Raw genomic sequence first — 21,260 nt, forward strand, 5'->3', positions numbered from 1 at the left:
ATTTTTATTTAATAGCTTAATAGTTTATTCATACTAACCCTCCCATTAATAAAACTAAAAAGCCTAGAAAAAACATTTTAAAATCTTCCGTAGAGTATGTGGGCTGAAAGGACATTAGGAATTACCACATAAAAGTGAAGGCACAAAGAATTCAACTTTCTATTTCTTTGGCTGAAGCCAGATCCTCTCTAGTGGCTGAGGCCTTCAGTTGGGGCCTCAAATTATTCCTATTGATGCACTAGGCTACTAGGCTGCACAAAGTTAAATACAACCAAACAAACAAAAACTAAGAAACCATCAGCCACTATCAGCAGAAACAAAAGATGACACAGAGATCTGAGACTTTAAATCTTAGAATTATCAGTTACAAATTCCTTATCAACAATTCTTATTATATTTAAAGAAGCAAAAGTTTAAAGAAATCTGAAAGGAAAAGGATCTCAGAAAAAGCACAGCAGATGTGAAAAAGAATGAAGCACAATTCCTAAACTAAAAATAAACAGGCAGAAAGAAAAATAGATACATGATAGATTAGAACTCAATTCACAGTTTAAGAAAAGATCATGAGAAATAAAGAGTAAAAGAAATTATCCACCAAGTAGCATGGGAAGACAAAAAAGATGAAAAACACCAAGGTCAACATAAAACACAGAGGATAAAGAAGGTTTAATATATATTTAATCAGAATCCCAAAGGAAGAGGAGAGAATGAAGTAATGGAAATATCTGAAGAGGTTAATAGCTACGCATTCTGTAGAGCCAATGAAATACACCAATCTACAAACTCAAGAAATCCAACAAATCCCAAGCAGGACACATAAAAAGGAATCTACACCAAGACACAAAATGGTGCAACTACAAAAAAAAAAAAACCAAAACAAAGAGTAAACCTTAAAAGTGGCCAGAGGAAAAAGACAAACTACCTTCAAAGTAAGGACAGTAAGACTGACATCTAACTTCAATAGGAACAATATAATCAACAAGAAAACAACTGCCAATATTTAATCCTGTACCCAGTTAAAATTTAGGTCAATGAGAATGAAGGGGTGCCTAGCTGGTTCAGTCGGTAGAGCATGAGACTCTTGATCTCAGGATTGTAGCTTTGAGCCCCACATTGGGTGTAGAGATTACTTGAAAAAATAAAACCTTAAAAAAAAAAAAAAAAAAAGAATCAAAGTGAAAAAAAATATCTTCTGATAGAGGAAAGAAAAAGACTTCATCATTGGCAGACCAACACAAAAAGAAATCCAAAGGACATGTTCGACATACAAAGCAGATGATCCCAGATGGAAGGATGAAAAAAGGAATAAAGAGCAAACAAAGCAATAAATATGCAGGTAAATCCAAATGAAGATTCAAAGAGTATCATAATAATATTTTCTGGGATAAAAAAATACATATACACATATATTAAACCTCACAAAGTACTTTATTTCTGCGTATTTTATATAAAATATTACCAAATCGATTTTAGCAGTGTACTTAAAAAGATAAATACACAGCATGACTAAGTTTATCTCTTAAATGCTAGGCTGGAAAATTATATGATCATTTAAACATATCAGAAAAAGCAATCAAGAAAATTTTATCATTAATTTATGACAAATACTCAGCAAATTAAGAATAAAAAGGAAACTTTAAACCTTATAAAATCTAGAGAAAGCATCATACTCAAAATATTTTTTTTAAATAAGGAATTTTTTTTTTTAAGATTTTATTTATTTATTTGGCAGAGAGAGAGAGACAGCGAGAAAGGGAACACAAGCAGAGGAAGTGGGAGAGGGAGAAGCAGGCTTTCCACAGAGCAGGGAGCCCCATGTGGGGCTTGATCCCAGGACTCTGGGATCATGACCTGTGCCGAAGGCAGACGCTTAATGACTGAGCCACCCAGGCACCCCCATACTCAAAATATTAAGAGTCTATAACTATTTCATTAAAGTCAGGAACAAGAAAAGGATGCCAGCTATCACCACTTCTACTCAACTGCAGGACCTAATTAATACTAAGAGACAAGGAAAAAAAAGAATTGGAAAGTAACCCAAATAAGTAGCTATAATCATAACAAAATAACAGGCTATAAAAAATATTCAAAAAGATCTAAACACTGGCTATTAGAACTAACAAGAGTTTGAGAGAGTTGCTGAATATAAATTAACATACAAAAGTATAGGATACCTATATCAGTACAAACAAAATAAAAAATGTAATAAAAAATGTAACAAAAAACAAAACCCATTTCACAACAGCACCAAAAATTATAAACATGATCAGGATGAAACACATTATAAAATACTATTTTAGGATGAAAAGGGCCTAACACAGCCTAAAAATTTTTTAAAAAGAACAAAGCTGGAGGGTTTCCAAATTTATTACAAAACAATAATAATCAAGAGAGTGTGGTATTGGTGTAAGGATAAACATATAAATAAATGGAATAATGAGTCTAAAATTAAAATCCAAGATATATGGTCAACTGAATTTTGACAAAGGTGCCAGAGTAAGGATAAGACAGTCTTTCAACTTTCAGGATACTTCTATGAAAAAAACTAATTTGGGGCACCTGTGTGGCTCAGCTGGCGACTCTGCCTTCGGCTCAGGTCATGATCCCGGGGTCATGGGATTGAGCCCTATATCAGGCTCCCTACTCAGCAGGGAATTTGTTTCTCCCTCTCCCTCTCTTCCCCCACCCATGCTCTCTCTTTCCCTCAAATAAATAAAAAGAAATCCTTGCAGGGGCACCTCGGTGCTCAGTGGTTGAGCGTCTGTCTTCGGGCTTGGATCATGATCCCAGGGTCCTGGGATCGAGTCCCACATTGGGCTCCCTGCTCCACGGGAGGCCTGCTTCTCCCTCTCCCACTCCCCCTGCTTGTGTTTCCTCTCTCGCTGTGTCTCTCTCTGTCAGATAAACAAAATCTTAAAAAAAAAAAAAAAAGAAATTCTTGGAGGTTTGAAGGGATATGGAAAAAAAATGTTTGCTGCCGGCTTTTGGGGAGGGGGGGGGGGTGGGGGGAAAGGGGGGGGCTAAGAGGGGAGAAAGGGGGGGGGGGGGGGGGGGACGGTAAAATGGAAGGAATGCAATTCTGAGTACTACAGAGCAGTTAGAAGGCACGGACCAAATATACATATAAGAACATGATAGATTTAAAGTATTTTAGTACTTTTGATTTCTTTCTTTTCAGAGAGAGAGAATCTTAAGCAGGCTCCATGCTTAGAGTGGAGCCCAATGAAGGCTCAATCTCACAACCTTGAGATCATGACCTGAGCCAAAATCAAGAGTTAAGACGCTTAACCAACTGAGCCACCCAGTACTTAAAAAGTACTAAGTAAAAAATAAATGGAACGAAATATAGTATAATATCATTTATTTGAATTAAAAATACATGCAAAAGGGCTATGATGTGCCTAACAGAGAAAATGCATATTAGATAAGCTTCATTCAGGCATGACTTCTAGTGCTATTGTCCAGGAGTTCAATGTTAATGAATCAGCAAATATTAATATTGTAATAAATTTGGAAACCCTCCAGCTTTGTTCTTTTAATCAGCATATATTAAGATGTCTTTAAACAAACATACATAAAACAAGGTTATATATTGACCGAGAAAAATGTTGTGACCAAAGACTCGCAGACACCTAATCTTGTATTTGCCTAGGAGCAATGCTTCAGTATTCACTAATTCAATGTTTGCGGGTTCTTCATATAACCTAATTACCATGAATAACAAGTATCAACTTTACATACAAAAGGACATACACTAAGCACATTTAGAATGGTTAGGTGGTAGAAGTGGAGGATGAAAAGGGAAGCAGAGACAAAAGAGAAAAAATGCATTAAGTTAGAAGAGCCTCACACAAAGCAACAATTTTAAAGCACAATGAACAGAGGAGTGTAATATAACTCTGAACTTGAGGTCTAAATAACTAAATAAAAAAGTGAAAATACAATAACATTGAAGTAAAAGAGGAATTCAGTCCAACCACAAAGATGTGTTCACTGAGTTTTAAACATAAATAATAAGCATAAAGCAAAAATATAAACTAACAATATCAGAGTGGAAAAAAAGGAATCACAGAAATGTTTACAATAAAAGATTAAGATACCTGAGGTATACTGTGTTTTCCATATTTCCAAAACTTATTCTGTGATAAAAGAGACTTAAATTTCTCCTCCAGAGAATCAAGCTCATTATCAGGTAAGAGGCAAAGCAATTTTTTTAAGGCCAATAAGGAACAAGTTACAACCCGATAGAATTTAGCTTCTCTTTCTTCCTCTGCAACCGTTCTTGATGTGAAAAGAAAATAAATATACATAAGGATTGAAAATAAGCCAAACTGCATATTTGGCACTTCTATTTTAAATGTTTTATCATTAAATATCTACTGAAGTTGCTTTATTTCTACATTCTACCTCCCTGTGCCAACCCTCCTCCCTTAAAATATGAACATACACAGAATTTTAATCACATATTTTTCAACTAATACAAGGTGAAAGTAGATGAAAAGCTGTGACTTGAAAAAAGTGTGCAAATATATTGCTCTCAGTAGCAAGATGATTCTAGGAAATGGGTATCAGTGCATCTAAGATTACTTTCCATTATGAACTTCTCATAGTTTTATTTGTACATAAAAGTAAATGTGACATTTTACTACTCTTTCAACAGAACTATTCATAGTTCTTCACTATTTCAACCAGACCTTAAAATGATTCCTGCTAGGACTATCAAAAGGTAAATGTGGGAAAAACATAAAAATATTTCTTTGTAAAAGAACAAAACACGTAACTCCCAGATAATTCAAATTAAACAGCAGGACAACTTGCAAGTAAAAACACTTAAAACAGCACCTGGCATATAGTATTATATTAAGTATTTTCATCTCTACTTTTACAATCCCTTTTTAAAAAATGTGACCTTGAAATGATCGTCTTATTACCTATGAGCGAAACAAATTCTTAACATGAGTTATATAGATAGAACATAACTTACTGTGGGTCACTGAGTGTATCAGGTGTTTCTTTTATAAGATGATCCTGCAGCACCTATGGGGGGGGTGGGGAAATTCCATAACCTTGAGATTTTATTGAACTGTCAATGGTGAACAGTTAGAACATAAACCTTATCTGACCTAAAAGTTTTTACCCCTTCCCCAAAAAAGTAGCAAATAAAGCAGCAAAACTAAAAGATTTGAATTTTACCTATTTTTCTTTCCCTATCAATCCCCAAGGTTGACTGCTTTTGGGGTAAAAAGGAGAGGGTACTTCTTCTGAACATCTCCAATACCTGTCAAGAGGAATTTCCCCTTAAATACTCCTGGTCTCTTGCTCCTCCATTCCTCTTGTACACAGCAGTGAAGTAGAATTCCCGATGAGTAAGTTTGGAAGAGAAATTAGGTTGTTTTCCTCTCCCCTCTTTTTGAGCGCCTCCCAGCTCATAGAGGAGACCACATGTTGTGCTCTGCTTCATCATGGAGAAATGTCTAAGGTTCCGTTCAAAGTGGGTAAGTCTGCCTACTTCCAGGGTGCAGACTAGGGAACCCACTGTTCTAGGACCCCTTTTATCGGCAATAACAATAGGTAACATTTACTTAGCTTTTCCACATGCTAGGTATTGCTTTGAATACATTTCATCCATTGACTAAATTAATCCTCACAACTACTCAAAGTACAATTTCCACTTTAATAGATGAAGAAATAGAGGCACAGAAACTTGCCCAAGGTCACATGCAAAACTAATGGCACAGTGGGACTAGAACCCACTGTGTGTATGACCTGGAGCCTATGTTCTTACAGACAGTATAATGTAATAACTATAAATCTGACATTTTGGTCTTCATTTGCCTAACTCCTCTCTACAAAATTGGTTTTGAACTTGGGAAAGTTCAAACTCAGTACCTGTAAGAACTGTGACATAACCAAGTAAAGGGAGAATAATGAAGGAAATAATCCACATATTCAATGATCAGTTACCCATCCATAACAAAGCCAAGAACAAAAAACCAACCAAATGAAAACCTGAATAGCCAAATTAGTTATCTCAAAATCCATTTTCTAAAATTCCTAGTGTTCCAACTCATCACACTTCACTCTCACAACACTTAATACTTGATATGTTAAATAAACCAATGATTCTTGGGTTAGACAACTCCCTTTGAGAATATGATTAAAGCTACAAACCCCATCCCTAGAAAAACAAACTTGGTAAACCTGAAAAATAAAGAATGGAAGAACCAAGAACTTAAATGGGGGCACGTGTGTGTGTAGGAGAGGTATTAGGTGGAAAGATCAGATAGGTAAGCTTATTTATATAGACTTCTGAAGGGCAATTTATCACCATCTATAAAAATTTTAAATGTTCTTATCCTCTGACTCAACATATGGTTACTATAAATTTTACTATCACTCCACAGGGTATGAAGAGATCTATTCAAGAATGTTCACTGAAGCAGTATTTGTTATAATAAAAAACTGAGGGAAAACCCCAAATGTTTATTAATATAAAAGGAGTTAAATAAACTGTTGTACATCCATATCAGAAAGTCAACAAAAAGAATGAAGTAGATCTGTATACATGTACTGATATGGAAATATGGGGAAAATAAACTTAGATTTATTTTTTAGATGTATTCTTTCTTCAGATTTTGTAACATAAAGCATAAACCCAAATCTTTTAGGTACTACAATATTTATAAATTAAAGATGAAAAATTTAAATAACTTAGAAAGATTCAATCCAAAATGTTACTTATGTTAAAAATCAAAAATGGTCAATTTTGTTAAACACCACTTACTTATTCCTTCACAAGGCCAGGTAAAAGAGCTATCATTATAATATGCCTTATATCCCTTAAATACTTGAGGAAAAAAATAGAGAACAGTTCCAAGAACTTACACTTGTAATTTCATCCTTACAAAATGCTATGGCTTCAGGTTGCTTGCTTGGAGGGAAAGCTGCTTCAAAGGCATCTTTTGCTGCACATGCAGCTGGTGTGTAAGTATCACACTGAGCCATTAGCCAATAGCCCATTAAACTTTTTAAATAAGGAGCCAAGTGTTTCTTCACTTTAAGGATAAGTTTTTCAAAAGCCTGCTGTGTGGCTTCTCGAACCCGGCGATCATGATCCTAGTAAAAATATAACATGGTTTAAAATAGCTCCAGCCCATAAAAATACAAATACAGACATTTCTGGATATGCTATGATGACCCATTAATAAGAATTCACCTATAGGCAGAGCTAAACTAAAATTATTAAGTTTAAAAATTGTGAGAAATTTCATTAATTTTTCCTTTGCCCCTTCTTGCAATGAGATAAAAACTATTCAAGATAGACTCAAATTCACACTCACTCTTTTGCAGCAAACATGCAAAGAAATTAAACTGTCAAATTTTACTATGACTAGAAAGTATCTAGGTAATTCTCTAGTAATTACCTAATTTCTGAAAACAGACTCCCAATACACTTTATACAACTAACATGATCCAATCTGCATAATACTAACGTAACATTTTATAATCCTCACCAAAAATGAATCATATAAATGTAACAGTCCCCATGACTTCAATCAAAAACTGTATAACAACGACAACAAAAAACTAGTATAAGTTTTTTAATACTTACAAGTGAAATTTTGCAGAAAATTCTTGGCCAGTATGGAAGGACTCCTTTTACAATTTCTGTGTCTCTCTCTGTACACATGGTTCCAAATTCCTGCATAGCCTAAAAATAAATTAGCAACATTACTAAGGATCAACAGCCACAATATTATCTATTGATTATATTTATTCTGTTCTAGAAGCTTAGTCTATTTTATATAATGGGAGAATACACTGCTTCTGTTTATGCCATATGGGACTAATTTGAAGAGTTCCTTCACAACATACTATAATAGAAACTTCTCATTTTTTTTTTTAATAAAATGTATACAAACAAAAACTCCATTTAATACTATAGGGTCAAAATTACATTCTCTAATGGGAAAAACCATACACCCAGAATTCCAAAGTGGTTCAAGTAAGTGCAGAACAACAAACTAATTTATAGCCCAGAAAATAAAAGGTAAAAACTAAGCTTAAGTCTATGTGTCAGAAAAAAGTACAATTGTAAAAGAACTTATTAGTGATAAACGATTGCTCATTTTTCTTTACATAAAATATACCAATGACATTTTATTCTAACAAAAGGATTTTCTCGATCATTTTTATGAAAAACATAAAACTTGCTTTTAATTTTGTCGTGACATCTTTCTTAGAAAGTTTCCGCAGCACCATTCGGAAATCAGAATCTACAAGACTGTCAATCTCTTCAGCTCCTTGAATAGCAGGAACATAGCCTAGGTCACTCTGAGATGTTCCAAAACCAATAAATCCAGGCACCGTTCCCTGTTCTTTGGCAAGCAGTTCTGCAGCTCGGCCACTGTTTGAAGGCTGATAAGAAAGTTGAGAGAAAAAAAGTCAGAGTCCAGGAAGTGTTCAAAATTTAACTTTGAGTTCTTGTCCTTGACAATTCTCAGAGAGGAACAAGCTTTTATTTGATAACTGTTTTTTTTTAAAGATTTTATTTATTTCAGAGAGTGAGAGCACAAGCAGAAGGAGAGGCAGAGGGAGAGGGAGAAGCAGACTCCCCGCTGAGCAGGGAGCCTGACACAGGACTTGATCCCAGGACCCTGGGATCATGACCCCAGCCAAAGGCAGATGCTTAACTGACTGAGCCACCCAGGCACTCTTATTTGAGAACTTTTTATTTCCTAGCCTAAGATTTCATCTACTGCAATGTTCCCATCACCAAGAACCTATCAATAGTGATCCTAGTGCTATTTCCTGGTCTGCTAAACATCAGAACAATGTTGGTTAAATTGGATACAATTATTAGTGGCTCATGATTACCAACTTAATGGGTCATGACAGCATTTCAAAAAAATAGAATAAAACTTTAAAACTCAGAATGCATCACATATGGTTAAGAATAAGTACTATTTTATAAAAATTTTAATTTCCAAATTAGTATAAAGAGTATATATACACACATATGTGTACTATGTAATGATATAAAATTAAATTCACACTTGAATTACATCTTTTCATTCATCCACTCAACAACCACCATGGGACAAGTCTAATGATAGCTCTTTCTAAGATTAGGAGTTCCTTGAGGGCAGACACACTCATTTCTACATACCCAAAGTTACCCTAACTTCTTTGAGCTATAATGGATACAAATTACATTACTATGGACATAAAATCAATACAATGGTCAGGGTATAAGATACACTCCTTTGAACCATAGTCAGTAGTTTGTTAGATGGATACTCAATATAGTAGCTTCTTAATGCAAAAAGTTAAGGGGATTGGTTGTGACAAAAAAAAAAATATTTAAACTGTTGAAAGAATGTAACATATTCATTGTCATCTAATAGAAAAATACCTCTGGGATGCCTGGGTAGCTCAGTCCGTTAAGCCTCCAACTGCTGGTTTTGGCTCAGCTCATGATCTCAGGGTTGTGTGACTGAGCCCTGTGCTGGACTCCATGCTCAGCGCTGAGTCTGCTTGAGATTCTCTCTCTCTCTCCCCCATCCGTCCCCCTGCTCACGTGCACTCTCTTTATTTAAGATTTTAAGTAAAATCTTTAAAAAAAAGAAAATGCCTCAGTTCAATGTCCAGGATGACATTAGAATCCATTTAAATTCACCTGTTCCTTTATAAATAAATAAATAAATAAATAAATAAATAAATAAATAAATAAATTCATCTGTTTCTGACTTCTTTCTAAGAATGGTTGAAAGGGCTACCCAAATGTATGATTTGATTTGCTCATACCTAGCAAAATCGTGTTTGGGAAACTCATTTGTCAGGAAATAATCTGGACTACTTTCTAAACTGAAATGAGTGACCAGAAATGAAAATGATAACCTGAATTACTTTTTTTTTTTTTTTTTCAAAACAGTAGCATTTAAGACTGATTTCAAAAAAGGTTCTTTATTTTAGAACTGTCTTAAAATGAACTAACATTATTCAATTCACCTTTCTCAATACTGGTACATGGATAAACAGCTACAATGGAAATTAGTGAATTATAATACAATTCTGAAAACTAAATATGATAATATTAGGACATCAGAATTTTATCTATAACATCACTTACAAACAGTTTTATTATAAAACAGAATAATGAAATCATATAAAAATTAATGCTAAAAGCTAAAAGAGTCAAGGGGTGCCTGGGTGGCTCAGTCGGTCAAGCATCCCACTCTTGATCTCAGCTCAGGTCTTGATCTCAGGGTCGTGAGTTCAAGCCCCACATTGTGCTCCATGCTGGGCATGGAGTGTAATTTAAAAAAACAAAAGGGGGTGCCTGGGTGGCTCAGTCAGTTAAGCAACTGCCTTCGGCTCAGGTCATGATCCCAGGGGCCTGGATGGAGCCCCACATCGGGCTCCTTGCTCATCAGGGAGCCTGCTTCTCTACCTGCTACTCTACCTGCTTGTGGTCTCTCTCTCTCTCTCTCTGTCAAATAAATAAATAAATCTAAAAAAAAAAAAAAAAAGCCAAAGAATTCAAGGCTGAACTCTGAACTGACCGGAAATATCCAAGCTGATAGTGATAACTACATACAGAATAAAAGGTATCAGATTTCCAACTTCCAGTTTTAAAGTAACAAATTACTTCAAAAATATACTAATTGTATCTTTTATTCAATGTCTACTTTGAGTTTAAAATATAGTTACTGTTTCTTGTTACTTCCTCTACTGCGTGTTAAATGCTTATACCCACAGTTCAAAAATAAGAACCTTGATTCTATTTCTGAAAAATAATTTTCTTACACTACACCTACTTCATTCTTTTGTGCCTGTCTTCTAGAAGTAGTAGAGGTGGCAATCCTGAGTACACAGTTTAAAGGCCAAACTCAGGAAGACTTACAAGGTCTTTCCCCATCTGGCCTTAGCTTTTCCCAGGCTTATCTCCTTACACTCTATTCTTCCCTTGTCACAGTTCCTCCTCTCCTCTCCCAATTTTGCTACCACCACTTATGTTCCAGTCCCAAAGTGAAGTCACAGTTCTCTGAATATGCTATGCCTTTCACAATCTGATCTTTGTGTAATCTTTTCTCTCCACCTGAAAACCTCTTCTTCCTTTTCATTGCCTGACAAACTCCTACTCATCCTTCAAAACACACTCTTGTTTTCAATGCTTGCCTCCCTCAGGTCAATTATCATTCTTTTTCTGTTCTCCCATTTTCTTTCTACTCATACCCATATCATAATTCTTTAATATATTATAATCATTTGCTTACTTATATGTTTATCATTAAATTAATAGTTCAAGAACAAGAAACATCTGTCTATGATCTTTGAGTACATGACATTCAGTACTCAAAGTCTGTTGGACGAAAGAATGCCATTCTTTTTTTTTTAAATAGGTTTTTCTTTTTTTAAGATTTTACTTATTTATTTGACAGAGACAGAGATAGCGAGAGTAGGAACACAAGCAGGGGGAGTGGGAGAGGGAGAAGCAGGCTTCCCGCTGAGCAGGGAGCCCAATGTGGGACTCGATCCCAGGACCCTGGGATCATGACCTGAGCCGAAGGCAGACGCTTAACGACTGAGCCACCCAGGCGCCCCTAGAATGCCATTCTTAAGTTCAAATCTCAACTATGCAACTTCCCCTTTCTCTAAGCCTCAGTACCATCATCTTTAAAATGAGAAAATAGTAAGTTACTAAGCCATTACTTGGGTTGTCAAAATTAAATGTAAATTTTTAAACCATTAAAATTGATTCCAGCAAGAATCATCAAAGGATGCTAAAACCATTAGGTGAAAGTTTGTGAGAAAACAGATTATTCCCAGTCTCAAAATACCACTCCCCATATTATTTGTTAATAGCCAACAGAAAAAGATACCTTTACAATGGACATCACCTTAACCAAGTGATTAAATAACACCAATAGTGGGACAAACACGTGCACCCTGAGGCACTGATGATGGTACAACATCTATGAAGCATTCCTATCAAAAACTGTTTAACCTGAATCTCACCATAAGGAACAATTGGACAATTCTAAATTAAGCAAAACAACTGCCCTAGACTTTTCTAAATTGTCCCTGTCATAAAAGAACTGCCCTCAAAAGAAAAAGAAAAGAAAAAAACCCCAAAGGAAAACTACCTAGAGCTAAATGGTTAAATGAATGGAATCACTCCTTGATTGTATCTTAGATGTTTTTAAAAATGCTGTATCTAAAAACAAGTTATAGAGATCATTATTGACATCTATATAGAAATCTGAATACAATGTTATCTATTATTAGACAGTAGTAGTATACTGAAGTTAAATTTTCTGCATGTTGTAACTGTTCACGGTTATGAAGAAGAATGGCATTTGTTTCGAATATACATGTTGAAGTACTCAGGAGTTAAGTGTCATGATATATGCAACTAATTCTCATATGGTTCAGCAAAATACATATATTTAGAGAAAGAAAACAAATGTGACCAAATATTAACAATTGATGAATCTAGGTAAAAAACATACGGCTTGTCAGTCTAATATTTTTGCAACTTATCCTGTTTGGAATATTTTAAAAAATAAAAAAAAACTGTCCAAATAAAAAATTAAAATTAAATGAGAATGCAAGTAAAGTGCTTAACACAGTACCAACACAAGGCAAGTTACTATTATTACAGTTGCTACTATCTGCCAAAAACAGATCAAGTGAGAGATCTAAGAAAATGTACTGATATCACTAGAATTTGATCAGAAGCAGGAAAAATGCACTCTCATAATATTGGACTGTGCCATAACAAGCCTAATACCATAAAAATATATCATTATAACATCCCTAATGATAAGTTTAATCCACTTTCGGGTCTTCTTTAAACAAGTATTTAGGGGCACCTGGGTGGCTTAGTCGTTAAGCATCTGCCTCCCGCTCAGGTCATGATCCCAGGGTCCCGGATGGAGCCCCCAGTGGTGGGCTCCCTGCCCAGTGGTGAGCCTGCTTCTCCCTCTCCCTCTGCTGCTCCCCCTGCTTGTGCCCCCACCCTCTCTCGCAAATAAATAAATAAATAAATAAATAAATAAAATCTTTTAAAAAAATATTTAGTGAGCTTCTACTATATACTAGTCCTTGTTCTAGGCTCCTAGGACAACAGCCTTCATAAAAACACCTGCCTTCATAATACATCCCAATGAAGCAAGACAGTAAATGAAGAAAGACAGTAAATTACATAGTATGTGAGAAGTCCTAAGGGCACAGGAGTAAAATAAAGCAGGAAAGGAGCACAGGGAGTGGGAGGCTACAATTCAAAATAGGGCGATCATGACAGACCTCACTGGGGTGTCTCAAGCAAATTTGTAGCCGCCTAAAAGAAGAGCCTTAGGGAGCCTTCCAGGCAAGGTCAAGGCTCGGTGAGGAGGTCAGTGTGGCTGGATGGAGCGAGCGAGGAGGAAGCTGAAGATGGTGCCAGAGAAAGGAAGGGGCCAGAGGCTGACCACATACCATGTATACCATCGTAAGGGATTTGGCCTTTACCCCGAGGAATCTGGGGAGCCCCAGCAGGTTTTTGAGCAAAAGAGCGACATGAGCCGAGATGCCCTGCACACCAGGCTCACTTTAAATGCTTTCTACCCAATTCCCTTGTTCCTAGTACCACACACCCCCACCCCCGCTAGCCCGGCGAGGTAACCTTCCAGGTGAAACGGTTACTGAACCATTCCTTAATGGAAATTGTAGGAGGTGTGCTCGGGTGGAGACAGCTCTGGCATGGAACATCTTTTCTCTCACAAATCCCCAATCTGCTCAGAGACAACCCACCCGGTTCGGGGGGACGCACACACAACAGAGAGGTCACACTCGACACGCAAACACACGCCTCCCTACAGCCGCGCTCCACACGCCCTCCGGACGCGCGCGTGGTAGAACCAGCCGCTGCGAGATGAGGACTCCCCGGCCGGCCGAGTCCCCTCCACACTCACCCTCAGGTTCCCCTTGGTCCGCTGCTTGTTCTTCCCGCCCATGGTCGCGGTCTCAGCCGCACTCTCAGCCCGCAGCCCCCTAGTTGACACGGCCGGGCCACAACTTCCGGCTCCTCGCGCCGGAAAAGGGCCGACTAGAGCGACTTTCCCGGCCCTCCCCTTCCGCCACCCACCCGGCCCTCCTGCCCCCCCACTTCCGCTCCCGCCTCCCGCCGCGTCCTTCACCATCCACCGCCGGAAACGTCACAACTAGAGCCCCGCCTGTCTGAGTGACGTCATCCATGCCCAATAAGAGGCCAAGCATGAGACCCGAGACTTCAAATCCTGTCTTTTTCCCGCTTTCTGGGAGCGGGATTTGTTCCCCTCTTAGCGGGTAGGCAATTGGGATGATCCGTAATAAGGGCATTTTCACATAAAGGTAGCAGAAGAATTACATGATAGTGGCTGTGAAAACAGGGAAATGGTTGACCTACAATGCAATCATTCGCATCACCTGGGCGTTTATTAGAAATGCAGAGGGGCCCCTGGGTGGCGCAGTTGGTTAAGCCACCAACTCTTGATTTCAGCTCAGGTCCTGATCTGGGCGTCATGGAATTGAGCCCCGCCTCTGGCTCTGTGCTCAGCGGGAGTGGACTTCATATTCTCTCACTCTCTCCCTCAACCCCTCCTGCTTGTGCTCTCTCTCTCAAATAGATAAATAAATCTTAAAAAAAAAAAAAAAAAAAATGCAGACTGTCGGGGCCACCTTAGGACTATTGAATCAGAGTCTGCATTTTTAAAAAAGTAGGCTCCATGCCCAGCGTGGAGCCCAAGGGGGGAGGGACCAAGACCTGAGCTGAGATCAAGAGTCAGAAGCTTAACCGACTGAGCCACCCAGGCACCCCAGATTCTGCATTTTTAACAAGATTCCTAGGTGTTGTTAAAATTTGAGAAGTAGTGCTCTAGGCAATATTCTCTAAATCCCCTCCCTCTTTTTTGTATCAAAATTGTTAAGTGTGGTTTTTAGAAAAGTCTAGTAAAATTTGAAATGTACAGATCTTGTACTAAGTGATTTTGATTCTCAATGACACTAGAGAAACATAAGCACACATTGCTACTTACTGTCTCTCATGTCCACATCCTCACCCCTTTATACTCAACTCCATGATACTGAGACTCTGCAAACTCTTTCTCCTTTATTCAACTGGCTTCCTGTTAGGTTCCATCCACAGTGGGGACTAGAAGGAGAGTGAGACAAGAAGGAGAAGTGACTTGCTCCATTCCCTTAGCATCATCCCAGCAGTGGTGCTTTGCCCTGGCAGCATCAGTTCGTTTAGGTGGCAGTCGGTTTCACTCTGCATCTTTTTTTCAATCATCAGTCACCCTTATTGTGCACCTCAGGGGTACCAGTAACTGAGCAGCCAGGCAGGAACATCCCCCTCAGAGGGCTGATTCCTAGCTCCATGGGACACTTCCTCTGAGCTCTAGACTTCTCTGAATATAGCTTATACTGTAGACTGGAATTCAGAATCAAGTAAATATTTCACATGATTTTAGCAATAAAAATAAATTCTCTCCCTAAAACTCTCCCTAAAAAAGAAAAGCAAAATGAAACAAATACACTTGTACATCAGTAAAGTTGATGGCTTTGTAACACAAAGAGGAATTATTTCAGTGAACTCTAGGGCACATTCATTTAGACTGTATATCTGTGTGGAATATATCTTACAAACGAACTGCAAAAAATTCTTAAGCTATTTTCAATAATTATAATATCATAATAATATCAGTACTATTATTCTGAAATCAAATCAAATATGTAATTATTATAAAGGTACACAGAATTTTGGGGGGGTGATGAAAATATTCTGTATCTTGATTGAGGTAATGGTCACAACTATAAGCATTTGTCAAAACTCATAGAAGTCTACATGAAAAAAGATGAGTTTTTACCTAAATTCATATTTGATTTAAAAAGCAAATATGTAATTATGTTAATGCCGTTAGGAACTAAGAAAAGAGATATAAAATCAAAAAGGTTTAAGATAGGGGTGCCTGGCTTGCTCAGTTGGTAGAGCATGACACTCTTGATCTTAGAGTTGTGAGCTCAAGCCCCATGTTAGGTGTAGAGCTTAATTTAAAAAAAAAAGGTTTAAAATAAAATTTATAAATTTGAAATAAAAAAAATAGTATGAACTCCTATGTGCATGTGTATACATATGTTTTTTAATAGTATTTTCCATCTTTGTCTCCTGAAAAGGTCTAGAAACAATGGCAAACCTCGTAGCAAGGGGTGCTATTAAAGAACAGTGACAATCAACAAAATCTAGAATTTGGGAAAGTCTACGAGACAAGCAATCAGTTTTATAAATATGCTGAAGGACGAGCAGGAGGAGAGGGAAGAGAAGGAAGAGAAAGGGGACCGATTGAAAGAGACTAAACAGACATATCAACCAAATGCAAGTGTGGCTCTTGTTTTTATCATAATTCAAACAAACTGTTAAAAAAAATTCTGAGATATATTGGATATTTGGTGACATTAAAGAATGGTTGTTAATAATTTTGGGGGTGTGACAAAGGTATTTTGGCTATGTTAAAAAAAGGAGTCTTTGTCTTTTAAAGATACACATTGAAGCTTGTACACAAAAAGATAACAATGTCTGAGATTTGCTTCAAAAAATCCAGTGGAGTAAGGGGTAGGGGCAGAAATGTGAATGTACCTATAAAATACTCTCTACACTACTCTGATACCATACTTTCAGACTGTTCCTCCTAATTTTCCTTTCTTTGGTTTTCTTTGGTGACTCATTTGCTTCTATGGAGTTTTCAAATATTGAATATTGGAGTCCATTATTCGGCAGGATTCGGTTCAGGCCATTTGCTCTCTTCATCCATAGTTTCTGCCTATGCAATTTCATCCATATTCACAGCTTTTTGCCTAAATTTATATGCAGTCCAGACCTTTTTACAATAAAGACCTATGTAGACAATTTCTATTAGAGCTTAATTTGAGGGACGCCTGGGTGGCTCAGATGGTTAGGCATCTGCCTTCGGCTCAGGTCATGATTCCAGGGTCCTGGGATCAGGCCCCGCATCGGGCTTTCTGCTCAGCAGGGAGCCTGCTTCTCCCTCTCCCTCTCTCCCCCCCTCCCCCCCCCCCCCCTCATGCTCTCTCTCTCTCCGTATCTCTGTGTCTCAAATGAATAAATAAAAAATCTTTAAAAAAAAAAAAAAGAAGGCTTAATTTGAATGTATTTTGGGCACTCAAATTCAAATTCATCAAAATGGAATTATTTTACCCCCAAACTTGGTTGTCTTATATTGTGTATCTTGGTAAAATGCACCACAATAAATTCACCTCCACAAGCCACACTTGTGAGAATAAACCTTCCTATCACTGTCTCCCTTGTACCTCTATTCAATAAATTCTCAAATCCTAACAACTTAACCTCCTAAATATCTTCCAAATGTATCCACATTTCTTTTTTAAAAAAAGATTTATTTATTCATTTCTGAGAGAGAGAGAGAGAGTAAGAGAAGGATGGAGGGAGAGAATCCTCAAGCAGACTCCCCGCTGAGCACAGAACCCGATGCCCAGAGATCATGAGATCCGTGAGATCACGACCCATGAGATCATGACCTGAGTAGAAACCAAGAGTGGGACACCCAATCAACTGAGCCACCCAGGCACCACCAAATGTATCCACATTTCAATCTCCATCTCCATCTCCACCGGCTAAGCCAAGAATCATTCTTTGGCAATAGCCTCCTCATTGATTTGCAAATATGCATTCCACCTTCAATCTAGGATACATGCTACAGCCAGAGGAGTATTTAATTTAAAAATGGCCTATAAAGTCATATATTACATGGCCCTAGTCCACCCCTCCAAGCTGTCATGCCATTCTGTTCATTACTTGCCAAACATGAGCTACTTTTTAAAAAAAGATTTATTTATTTTTATTTATTTATTTATTTATTATTTATTTATTTATTTGAAAGAGAGACAGAGAGCACAAGCAGGGGCAACAGCAGAGGGAGAGGGACAAGTAGGCTCCCCACTGAGCAGGGAGCCTGATGCAGGGCTCAATGGGGGGCTTGATCCCAGGACCCCGGGATCATGACCTGAGCTGAATGCAGATGCTTAACCACTGACTGAGCCACCCAGGCACCCCAAATGTGTCACAGGCTCTTCAGGATCTTCACTAAGGCTATTCTTTTGGGGTGAAAATTTCTTTGCCACTCCCTCTCTCCAAACCCCATGCTCTTCCCATGTTCAGCTGGGTCAGATTCTGCTGTATGCATTCTCATGGATTGTTCTACTTACAAAAATTGAAAATAAATAGCAGTCTCAATGGTTGTCAAATGTCTTTCTCTCCAACCAGAATTAAAATTTGATGAGGACTGGGTCCAGTTTTATCCATTCCAGAGTGGGTAAATAGTTATTGAATAAATAATAAGTATTAGCAGTAAATTTAGGGGAAAAAACAGCATTCAATTACCAGCATTCTTTTTTTTTTTTTTTTTTTTTCAATTACCAGCATTCTTGATCGTTGTTCTGTAGTTCCAGGTACTACAAAAATATATCAAAAACAAATAAGTAATGTAAATATTGGAAAGTAGGCCACTGGAGTATTATTGGCATATTGTGATTGTCTACTTGAAAAACACAAGAGTGTTAATAAAAGAAATATTTAAAAGAATAAAATACTTTACAAAGATAGTCAGATATTAAATAAATATCCAATATAATAAAGGTATTGATTTGACTAACAATAACAGAAAATATAATGAAAAAAGATGATATTCTAAGTAGCAATAAAATATATATCAACAAGAATAAAATAATAAAATTTATATCCTATATGAAAAAAAATACAAAAAATGTACTGAGGAGCATAAAAGCTTTATGGAAAGATATCTTTTGTTTCTGGACAGAAAAGTGAAATAATGGGGAAATGACAAGGGACTATATGTTAGCTCTTCAGAAGGCAGGTTCTGGGTTCATGCTGACTTTCTAGTCCAGGTCCTCAACTTACTAACTGCAAATTTGTACGTTTTACTTAACTGCTCTGATCCTCAGTTTTATTGTGTGTAAAGTATATTTATCAAAAGGATTGCTGTAAAGAGATTGTCCTTGGAAAGGATTTTGCACAAAACCTGATAAGCATTTAATACATATTAGTTATTAGTATTATGTCCATTCTAATCAAAATATGTATAATTTAATGCAACCAAAAGTCTTAATGAACTTCAAAAATATGATTTGAAAGTATGTCTGAGAGAGTAAAGGAAGAATCAAAGGATGTTTTTAGTAAATAATGCTGAGAGGAATTTGTTCAATCAGGCAGTAATATCAATTTTGAAGTTATAATAAATGAGTTCTAAAATAAAAGACTTAATTGAAGATAATTATTAAATCCAAAATACTTAAAAATTTAAGAATAGTATATAAGAGCAGTACCAAGAGGAAAAAGGCTACAAAAATTTAATCAGAGTCATAAATAGATGATGAAAAAAATCACAAAAGTTAAAAGGTGTCAATCTCAAAAAATATGCGTATAAATCTAATGTATTCCCAATCAAATTCCTGGTAAGATTTTTTCTAAAGATTTTATTTATTTGAGAAAGAATGAGAGAGCATGAGTGGGGAGGGGCAGAGGGAGAGGGAGAAGCAGACTGACCCCAGACGCAGGGCTTGATCCCAGGACTCCAGGACCATGCCCTGAGCCAAAGGCAGAGGCTTAACTAACTGACTGAGCCACCCAGGTGCCCCAAGATTTTGTTTTTAAGTATCACAAAACTATCTCAAAAGCTCATTTGAAAGGATACACATGAAGAATAGCTACAAATATTTTGAAAAGCAAACAGAAAAAAATGATTCATCTAACAAACTTTAAAACGTGAGATATTGCCATAACAATCCAAACAGTGTTGTTTAGGAATAAATAGTGAAATAGAAAGGCACATCCAGAAGCCCACCTTCAGGCTCTGATAAGAGTAGCATCTCAAACGTCTGAAGAACATGGATTGTCCAACAAATATCATTGGAACAACTGGTTACTTTTTGAGAAAATAATTTAAATGCCTATTTCATGCAGCACTCTAAAATGAACTGCTAAGGACTGAACATTAAAAATGAAGCCATAAGATGTTGCATAGAGATAGACATATATGTCATAAAAGTACAAAGAAATTTATGGGAATGATAAATACTTTCAGGGTAGGGGTTAATCTGCCAGGGATTGTTGTAATAAAAGAACTCAAGCGGAGTTCAACTATACTGGTAAAGTTTTATTTCTTTAACAGGGTTGCAAGATTATGACTGTTTATTGTTTTATCTTTTTACCTTTTTGTACAAGGTAAATATTCATAGATAAATAGGATGAATGTTGCATATCATTTTCACAAGATTTTTTTAAAGTAATCTCTACACCCAACATGCGGCTTGAACTCACAACCCCAAGATCAAGCCGGATGTTCTACTGACTGAGCCAGCCAGGCACTCCTTTCACAAGATTTTTAAAACAAACGAAATTACAAGGTTATATAAAGAGATATATTTTACAATTATCCTGGAGTTCAGAAAGTGTTGGGGAAGGTCATGGAAAAGAACTGCTGGTTGACCCATGAGCTGGACCCAGGTAGTGGGGGGGCTCCTCTCTACCCCTCTGCCCCCCCTCCCTTGAAATGTGTGTTCCATTTGCCTTTCTTGCTCCCGGAGACTGATTCAGCCTTGAGGTAATGATATGGTGTTAAGAACACCGGCACAGTATATGTGACTGAACCTAGTTAAAACCTCTTTATATAAACTTTTAAGATTTGGTGGGCTGGTGTGGGGATTCATTCATCTTGCTGCCACCCAAGAAAGCCTCCTATGTAAGTTCCCTTTGTTTATTAAAACTGTCACCTCCCAGGGGTCAACATCTCAAGCTATAAGGTAATTAGTAGGTCACAATACCTGGTATGGAAGTAAGATGGGGCTAATAGGAGAAAGCTGCATGTCTTCTAAGACTGTTTATAATACTAAAAGGCCTAACAGTGGATGAATATTTGAAAAAAAATTATTAAAATCTAGAAAGATGATAAAACCCTGGGTATATTTCTATTAAGCCTAAGTAAATGCATTAAAAAGTTAAGAATATGATATTTTGGTGTGTATATCCCAATTATTTGTTTATCTGGGTCAGATTTATTAAACATTCTGATCAGACAATTAATGAATTTTAGATAGCAGACTTTCTTGATTATTGGTCTTTGATCTTATGTTTTGTAACGCTGAAATAGTGGATTTATTCTGCTTGCATTATCTTCATGGCCAAC

The 21,260-nt window shown here is 36.9% G+C and overlaps 1 protein-coding gene across 2 annotated transcripts in view; it reads right to left on the reverse strand.

The window, feature by feature from the left end:
- The window catches only part of LTN1 (listerin E3 ubiquitin protein ligase 1), a 66,027-nt gene extending 51,910 nt beyond the window's left edge, over window positions 1-14,117 (reverse strand). Inside the window, exons 1-6 of one of the 2 annotated variants that reach the window (XM_032393274.1) lie at window positions 13,959-14,117; window positions 8,215-8,418; window positions 7,613-7,711; window positions 6,886-7,116; window positions 4,985-5,037; window positions 4,101-4,281 (exon numbers count right to left, since the gene is read on the reverse strand). In XM_032393274.1, coding sequence (XP_032249165.1) covers window positions 4,101-4,281; window positions 4,985-5,037; window positions 6,886-7,116; window positions 7,613-7,711; window positions 8,215-8,418; window positions 13,959-14,000 — 810 coding nt within the window. In that variant the 5' untranslated portion in view covers window positions 14,001-14,117. The remainder of the gene's footprint in view (window positions 1-4,100; window positions 4,282-4,984; window positions 5,038-6,885; window positions 7,117-7,612; window positions 7,712-8,214; window positions 8,419-13,958) is intronic. The other variant, XM_032393275.1, reaches the window with a different exon arrangement.
- Window positions 14,118-21,260: the final 7,143 nt, after the last annotated feature.

Source organism: Phoca vitulina, unplaced genomic scaffold (assembly GCF_004348235.1).
Source record: "Phoca vitulina isolate PV1807 unplaced genomic scaffold, GSC_HSeal_1.0 scaffold72, whole genome shotgun sequence".
NCBI lineage: Eukaryota > Metazoa > Chordata > Mammalia > Carnivora > Phocidae > Phoca > Phoca vitulina.